This window comes from Callionymus lyra, chromosome 11, assembly GCF_982586985.1.
Source record: "Callionymus lyra chromosome 11, fCalLyr1.hap1.1, whole genome shotgun sequence".
Taxonomy (NCBI): Eukaryota; Metazoa; Chordata; class Actinopteri; order Syngnathiformes; family Callionymidae; genus Callionymus; species Callionymus lyra.
Genome location: NC_141828.1, coordinates 22,404,907 through 22,413,611, shown reverse-complemented (window position 1 = coordinate 22,413,611; position 8,705 = coordinate 22,404,907). Strand labels below are relative to the sequence as shown.

Genomic DNA, 8,705 nt, shown 5'->3' with positions numbered 1-8,705 from the left:
GTCACGTCAGCGCTCCCCGTCAGTGAGCTCCAGGGTCATGTCGGTGTACAGTGAAGTCCCCCAGGCGGCCCCTGTGGCGGTCTTCAAGCTCAGTCAGGACTTCAACAACGACTCGTTTCCCCAGAAGGTGAACCTCGGAGTTGGAGGTGAGACAGCGAGGGGATGATAATGTTAGTATTAAGACATATATAAACAAAAATATTTGTACTTGTATTATGTGTACACCTGTGAAGGTACAATGGTATCATGCACAATATTAAGGTGAATTTGCAATGTAATCCCAGATATAAAAATGAATTTATGTTATGTTTTTGTCTAGTCATTATTATCGATTAGCTCCTAGTATTGGCTCAAGTGTTGTGTAACTGTGTTTCCTATGAGGGCTGCACATGAGCAGAGCCAGGCCTGTATTAAGTCAATGTGGTGCCCCTGGGCAATAAACCTATTAGGGGCCCCACATCCCCAACAACATTTGGTTTTACATTGACTCATAATTGCAATTATTATTATATAATTGGTGTTTTATAAACTTTAAGTACATTTCTGGACTTGCTGATGTCTGTAAAAAGATGCATAGTGAACATTGTTGCAGGTTTTATTGTTTAATGTATATTTACACAGTTTACAACTTTTGGTATCAAAAAACTGAAATAAAACACTAAAGAAATGTAATACTTTTTTTTACATCTGAATCCGCAGGGTGCAGCACTTGCTTCTACTTTTTCTTTTTCTATTGACAAGGGCCCAAAATGCGACAATATTTTTTCATGTTTTACGTTTACTACCAGAGGAGAGGAAAGATATTTACAGCATGTTTCACAAGAATTCATCTTTACTATTTAGAAGACACTGGTGGTCACGTCGATAATGACATCTACAATGTAACAAAATTAAACAGCGTAGACTGATCAGTGATCAACGTGAGTTGTAAACAACATTACATTTCGTTAGATTAAATGGTTTCACTTATTTTCCTCTCTGGGTAAACTTGCTGTCTTCAGGCCCGCATGTCACACCTTCACTCCTGTCTCCTGTTTACACTGGCTACACTCACAACACTGGCTCATATAAGTTTTGGTTCACCAGCGCAAAACATCGTGGTAACATTTTTAGTCGGCTCACGGAGGTACCAGGTGGCCTAAAGACTTTGGCAGGGGCACAGATCTGTACTGGCCCTTATGTAAAACTGTCGCTGGTGCGTCCTAACTGGTTGGAGCCCCTGGCACTGGCCCCATTGCCCCTATGGATAATCCAGCCATGAGTAGAGCTTGAACAAAACATAAACACATCCCATACAATCATCCTATCATGGTCACATATAGTGTTTATTTTGGTCACTATAAAGTGATGGAAAAGGAGTAAAGTTTGAATTTTGGGTGAACTAACCCATAAACCCTTAACAAATATGTTTAAAAGATATTCATTAGGTTTTGTTCGTTGAACTTGGTAGACATTTGTCCAAATGTTCCTACCTCTTTCATTTAAAAAATATATTTCCCTTTAAATGAAACGTTAAAAAACAGCACTGTTCGTCTCTAATCGATATGTGCAATATATGGTGGTCATGATTTGAATAATTCATACTTCACCCATTTTCTACTCACCCTCATGTCCATTTAGGGTTGGGATTATTTTCAGAGTAATCTGTTCCTTTTTAGAGTTATAGACAAAACTGTTTGTTCATTTTAATGTAGCAAAGGAGCTCAGTTGTCTTCGTCTTTATCTTTGTCCAAAAAGAAACTTAAAAACATCCAAATAACGCCATACTGCTCGTCTGTAACGTCCATCTTTTATTGAAGCCTCGACATGAGGAATTGTTCAGAAAAACTTAAATAAGTCCATATTTTAAGTTTGTTTGTAGCGGAAGATCCTAGCAGTGAGAATAACTAATGGACAGCTCATGTGGGAGTTTGGGGACAATGTTAAAAAGGACTCAATGTTTGGATTTGTAAATAGGAAAGTCAGCAGTGGACAAAGAATGTGGTTGATAAGGACATAAAGAGGATAAGAGTAACAAATGTCTTCCTCTTCAAGAAACAGTAAGTCTCTGATTATGACCCTGTTTTGAACTTTTTACTTTATAAAGTTCTTCACCGTCTGAAATCTCGGCGAACAAGAGGTTACTATTATGTCTATTATGATGTAATTATGGCTTAACACCTCCAGCCAGCTGTGATCACATCCCACTTTGTTTACACAACGAGTCCCTTGGAGGTGGTGACTTCTGTTTTAAGCGGGCGGGGCTTAAGCACATTTTATAATGTCAATATTTCAATGAAAAGAGAGTTTTGTACAAACAGACACATACTGATGAGTACAATAGAGTCCAACATCTATTTAAGACACACTTAAATCAACACATTAGTTGAATTTTAAGGAATTCTTGGTCTTATAAATGTTTGAATAGCAACAATATCTATGTAACATGAGATTTTCTCCTTTTTTATCAACAAAGGTTTTTCCCATGAAGTCCCATTGTGATAGTTTAGTAATTTCACTTCAAACTCTTTGTACTGTATTATACCTGCTGAGAACTTGTAATACTGTGACCTACAGTGACATTCTCTATTCTCTATTTCAGGCTTCTTTCACTTCTAAGCTTGAGCTAGTAATCCCTGCTGCCAACACTGCAGAGTAAAGAGTCTGTTGATACCTGAGTCTCATGATTAGAACAAACCTCGTAATCTCTCTGACTCTGAGAGAATCAGAGGACAGCAGATGGCCGTCACTGATCAAGCGTCTGGTCCATGTAGGCCACCAAGTAAAAAAAAAAAATGAATGCAAACATGTCAGATTATGTGATGACGAAGGTTGGTTGACTGCAAATTCTAATTTCAAATTTTCTCCTCATCCTCATGTCAACTGAGGGTTGGAACTATTTTTAGAGTAATCTGTCTTTTTGGAGTTGTAGGCAGACATGAATGTCCATACTATGGTCGTGAACAGAGCTCGCTTTTCTATGTCCTCCTCGTCCCAAAATCAACACATTCAAACGTTATCTTTAATGTTCTGCTTGTATTGGGAGGAGAATTGTTTCATCAATACATGTTATCTTATAGTCAATGTAAGAACGACATCCTATGTTGAAAATAAGTATTTGCAACACTATTTAAAAATGTGAGTAGTACACAAGGCGAGGAAGTGACCGTCAGGGATTGACAATCATATTTATCCAGGGGCCACATTACATACTGTGACCAAAATGCTTTGGTAGGTTTTAATCAACATGAGCGTTAAGTTTTTCTTCATGCTAAAACATTGTAATGCAGTTGAGAGACTGAAAAATATATGTTGATGACATTTTATAGGGGTTTTAGAAAATATAAATCAGTGATGTATATTGTTTTTGTTTTTTGTCACGATACAGTATTGCAATTGGAGAGCACAAAAAAAAAAAGATTTATATCTTTGGCTTTCAAAACATATTTTATTTTTTAACCATAGTTATTTTATGGTGTGTTATAAGTCTATTAAATATAAAAAATAATAACAAGATTTTAAAATTTACAATTAACATGCAATTATTGTACAATATATGCGGTAATATACCATGTTTGTTCATTTTTCTGTTGCAATTACCCTTCCAGCCTCTAGATGGCAGAGTCATTACATCCTCTGTGGCTTAAAGAATGAAATCCTGCAAGATCCTCGCAATGACTGAGGACGAGAGGATACAGTCGTCTCTAGCAGCTTTTAAAGCTAATCTTTGGAAATATTTTGGTTTCAAAGCAAATAATATCAGTTACAACGTCATGTGGTCTGGTAAAACCAGAGTCAAGTACTCAACAATACCACAAATATTTTCTTGTTACTAGTATCACAATATATTGTATTGTAATGCTAGATTATTGCCAATAAACACCACTAGTATGAATCATTATGGTTGCGTACTACATTGAAGTGTGGACTTCTGTCGCTCCAGCCTACAGGACAGATGACAGCAAACCGTGGGTTCTTCCAGTGGTCAAGAAGGTGGAGAAGATAATCGCTCAGGATGACTCTCTGAACCACGAATACCTGCCCATCCTAGGCCTCCCTGAGTTCAGATCCTTGGCCTCCAAGATCACCCTGGGTGATGACAGCCCTGCCATTAGGGAGAACCGGGTTTGTGCGATCATCACAAGATCTCAGAAGTTCAGTTATAAACGTAAGGTTTTCTCTGTCCCACAGGTCGGCGCTGTTCAGTGTCTCGGGGGAACTGGTGCTCTGAAGATGGGCGCAGAATTCCTCCGGCGCTTTTATAATGGAAGCAACAACACTAAGACTCCAGTCTATGTCTCTGCACCTACATGGGGTAAAACCAATCTTTGACCATGAATATCTGTGAATATCTTCTCTTAAATTCTTTGTATTTCAGAAAACCACAATGCAGTGTTTGCCAACGCCGGGTTTGAGGACGTGCGCCCCTACAAGTACTGGGATGCACAGAAGCGAGGCCTTGATCTGGCTGGTTTTCTCGGTGACTTGGAGGTCAGTGAGATGTTTTTATGAAGAAATCCTTTCACTTGTAACACTTATTTATATTTATTTCACCACAGAAATGCCCAGAACGCTCCATTTTTGTCCTGCATGCATGCGCCCATAATCCCACTGGTACCGACCCGACACAGGAGCAGTGGAAGCAAGTCGCTGAAGTCATGATGGTAGAGTCCATGAAGTCAAGATTATTATTTGTTGTGGTGTTTTTATTTTCACTCTTGTGTGCTATATAATAATAAGTGTTGATGTGAAGTGTGTCTTAAATAGATGTTGAACTCTATTGTAGTCATCAGTATGTGTCTGTTTGTACAAAACTCTCTTTTCATTGTAATATTTACATTAGAAAATGTGCTTAAGCCCCGCCCACTGAAAACTTTTTTCCGTAGATTAAATATTGTTTTACTCCAACCACACCCACTCTACTATGATTGGTCAAACATAGCCATAGACTGCTTCACAAAGTGTTTGTATTAATAATTTTGTCTTGTGTTTACCGACAGAGAAGGAAGCTTTTTGTCTTCTTCGACTCGGCGTATCAGGGATTCGCCTCAGGCAGTCTTGATAAGGATGCGTGGGCCGTGCGCTACTTTGTCTCTCTGGGCTTTGAGATGTTCTGTGCCCAGTCATTCTCCAAGAACTTTGGCCTTTACAGTGAGTAACCTGCAGTTTAACCTCCACTCCTATCTGACAAACATCCCTGACTATTATCTAATCACTGACGCAGTATTTGCGTCATATGGTGTAGATTATTAGAATAGTCCTGTGACAAGGGAAAGTTAGCAAACGGATACATTTAAAATGATGTCCCACCAAAGTAGGAGATTCTTTTGGCAAAATTATTTAAATTGTTTGTTTTTTTTAATTTATTTAAACTAGAGCTGGATAAAAGAAAATTAGAGCTTTTAAGTTTTTTTCTTAAAGTGAACTTGAAGTTAAAAATTATTTTATTCACTATTCACCATCATGTCGACTAAGGGTTGGGATTCTTTTCAGAGTAATCTGTTAATTTTTGGGGGTTATAGACAAAAATGTTTGTTCATTTGAATGTAGCCACTGGAGCTCAGTTGTCTTTGTCTTCGTCCAAAAAGACAATTAAAAACATTCAAATACCTCCATACTGCTCGTCTGTAATGTCCATCTTGTATTGAAGCATCGACATGAGGGATTGTTCGGAAAAAAAGCCCCCAAAAAAGTTGGACAAAAATATATTTTGTAGCAGAAGCTAAAAAGCTAACATGCTACACAGACAGAAAACATTGCAGGTAAATCCCAAGCTTGCGCAAGATTTAGGGTGCAGGGTCTGTGTTTAAATATTTATGAATAATTCCTAATGTCGATGCTTCAATAAAAGATGGACGTTACAGACAAACAGTATGGAGGTATTTGAATGTTTTTAATGGTGTCTTGGACAAAGAAAAAACTGTCCTATGGATATACATTTTTGTCTGTAATTAAAAAAAGACGGATGACTGATTTTCCCAACCCTTATTTGATATGAGGGCAAGTAGGAAATCAGTGAAATTAGAATTTTGGGTGAAATAAATTTCCCATTTTAGCGCATTAATCCACATATAAATATGATTAATTTATAATTATTTCCATAATGTTCAAGGTGAATTTAAATATCACACGAGTAATTCCACATTTAAATCATACAACAACTTCAGTACTTGCATGTCAATCAAGTTCCCAAACATACTAATGACAAGATTACTGAAGCAATTGCTTGTTTACACTGTAACTTTCGACGACAGCATCAGGTAAACTGCAGTTCATGTGTATTTCAAACAATATTTTGAATATATTACATTGTTTAGTTTTATGAGCTTTCAAACTTAACTGGCAGAAAGCATTTTCTTTCAGCGTCTTTGCCAAATCTTGGTTTATATTTTGTTCGTAACGGTTTCATGGATTTTTGCGTGGTTTTACTGTGAATTTGGGACATTAGTCTAATTTTATTTTAACAATCTGTTCCATCTTAACTATATAGTCAAAGCTATATAAATGAACATTTGATGTGATTAACTTGCTCCTTAACCATCTGACGTTGAAAAAAGAGTCCTTTACTCTGCCTACCCTCATAAAAACTAAAGCAAATCGACTGCAAGTTTGAAACCCCTGGACTAGAGGGTTCAAATATCTAAACCTTAAATAGTGACCAAGGTATTCTACATACTGATTAGAGATCAGTGTTTAAAGTTTTTTTTATTTTCAGCGTTGAAGCTAGTATGAAATACATTATGAGGAGGGCCACAGATCCACCTTGTTCATCCCCCTTGATTTTTGGGTTCTGTTTGCGTCACCAGATGAGCGAGTGGGGAACCTGACCATCGTTGCCCGTGATGCCGACAACCTGAAGCGAGTCTTGTCTCAGATGGAGAAGATCGTCAGGACAACCTGGTCCAACCCGCCGGCTCAGGGAGCTCGGATTGTCGCCGTCACGCTTAACTCGGCTGAGCTGTTCGCCGAGTGGTGAGTTAAAAAACCTGCTTTCGTCAAAACAAAAGTCACTTTGTCTTTCTTTGTTGGCGTTAAAAGGAAGGACAACGTAAAGACGATGGCCGACCGCGTCCTGCTGATGAGAGCTCAGCTGAAAGCGAAGCTGCAGGCTCTAGGGACTCCGGGCACCTGGGAGCACATCACTGAGCAAATTGGGATGTTCAGCTTCACGGGCCTCAATGGTGAGTGCTCTCACTTGAATGCCTTCTGGATTCTTCAGGGTTACAAGATGATGTTTCCAACAACATCTGCTTGTTTCCTGCAGCTAAGCAAGTGGAGTACATGGTGAAGGAAAAACACGTCTATCTGATGGCCAGCGGTCGGATCAACATGTGCGGTGTGACCACCAAGAACATCGACTATGTCGCCGAGTCCATCCACGAGGCGGTCACTAAAGTCCAGTAGAGCAGACCCGACACCTGCTTCCCTTCAATCCAGAGACTCTCATTTAATCTTGCAACAAAATTCTGATGCAAAGCTCTTGTTTACCTCCTGGAACATAATGTGTTACACATTCTCCTCTACAGTGATGACAACTTATTTTAGTCACAATTCTAACATTGATTAAGATGTTTACAATAAGAGTTGGTTTAATGTGCAGCATCATTTGTACAGAGAATATTCTCAGGTTAATATATATAAGTGTAGAATTTAATTTATTAATGATTAAAAAAAAATCAGATTTCACTCATTTTCTACTCACTCTCATGATCAGAGTAATCTGTTCCTTTTTAGAGTAATAGACACAAATGTGTGTTTATTTTAATATAGTAATGTCAATAATGTAATTGGGAACTTGGTGAAATTGTCTCTAGGTATTATATCTAGTCATGTCCAGGGTGTCCCCTGCCTCCTGCTTGAAGAAACTGGGATAGGCTCCAGCCCCCCCGTCCCTATAAGGGATTCAGCGGTACAGAAAATGAATGAATAAATGATGACAAAAAAAAAAGACCCTGTTGCTACATTAAAATGAACATACATTTTTGTATATAACTTTAATATGATTTTTTATCTCTCCCCCTTCTTAGTACTAAAAAGCACAAACTCTCTTTTAAGTCTTTATACTACTTTACATTCCAGAAAACATGTGGACAGAGGTTTTTTGTTTATATTTTATTGTAACATACCTTTAAATCTGTCGCACTCATAATCTGTCCCTGATAACACTGTCTGGCTGTCACTGACTTAAGAGTAATAAACACCTTGTGAAACGATGTTGTGTTTTTTATCTGCTGGATCTAGTTTTTATCTATCAAAGACATTTGTTTTCATGCCAGCTGGAAGAAAGCCACAGAACAGACTCAGGATCAGATGGAGAGATCGATTAGTGGAAGATCAGAGGTTGGAGCTGCACAAATATTTACATTAAAGAGAACACGAGTTATCACAATCGTTTTATTCTCATCTCGTAAGTGGAACCAACGCTACAACTCCATCACGTTGTTATTTGTGCAGAGAAAAGGTACGAGAGGTCGTCCTGCTCGATCCGTGACCTCGGCTGACAGAACATATTTATCACCGGTGGTTTTTAAACAACCTTGGTATCGGGGGGGGCGGGGGGGCCGGGAGGACGTCATGTTGCGTCACATTGATTTCATCAGAGTCCACAAGTACATCTCAAAGGTGAACAAACTTCAAAGAAGGTAGCTTTGGAAGAGATTGTCATTCACTGGAACTTGATGTAGTTTAAACAGGGTGTTTTGGTTAAGATCATATTCGTCTTCACA

General features: G+C 38.4%; 1 protein-coding gene across 1 annotated transcript; it reads left to right on the top strand.

Moving 5' to 3' along the window:
* Positions 1 to 8,192, top strand: got1 (glutamic-oxaloacetic transaminase 1, soluble). Its single transcript, XM_087803332.1, has 9 exons — positions 1 to 146; positions 3,923 to 4,104; positions 4,171 to 4,294; positions 4,358 to 4,470; positions 4,539 to 4,643; positions 4,980 to 5,130; positions 6,786 to 6,951; positions 7,018 to 7,160; positions 7,244 to 8,192. Exons 1-9 carry the CDS (start codon positions 38 to 40, stop codon positions 7,381 to 7,383), a joined length of 1,233 nt encoding a protein of 410 aa, XP_087659458.1. The 5' UTR covers positions 1 to 37; the 3' UTR covers positions 7,384 to 8,192.
* The last annotated feature ends 513 nt before the right edge of the window (positions 8,193 to 8,705 follow it).

Excerpts from the sequence above, each read along its gene's own strand:
- got1 (XM_087803332.1), top strand. The coding sequence starts at position 38 with ATGTCGGTGTACAGTGAAGTCCCCCAGGCGGCCCCTGTGGCGGTCTTC. Across the intron at positions 4,471-4,538 it reads GTTTTCTCGGTGACTTGGAG|AAATGCCCAGAACGCTCCAT; the intron begins GTCAGTGAGATG and ends ATTTCACCACAG. Across the intron at positions 5,131-6,785 it reads CAAGAACTTTGGCCTTTACA|ATGAGCGAGTGGGGAACCTG; the intron begins GTGAGTAACCTG and ends TTGCGTCACCAG.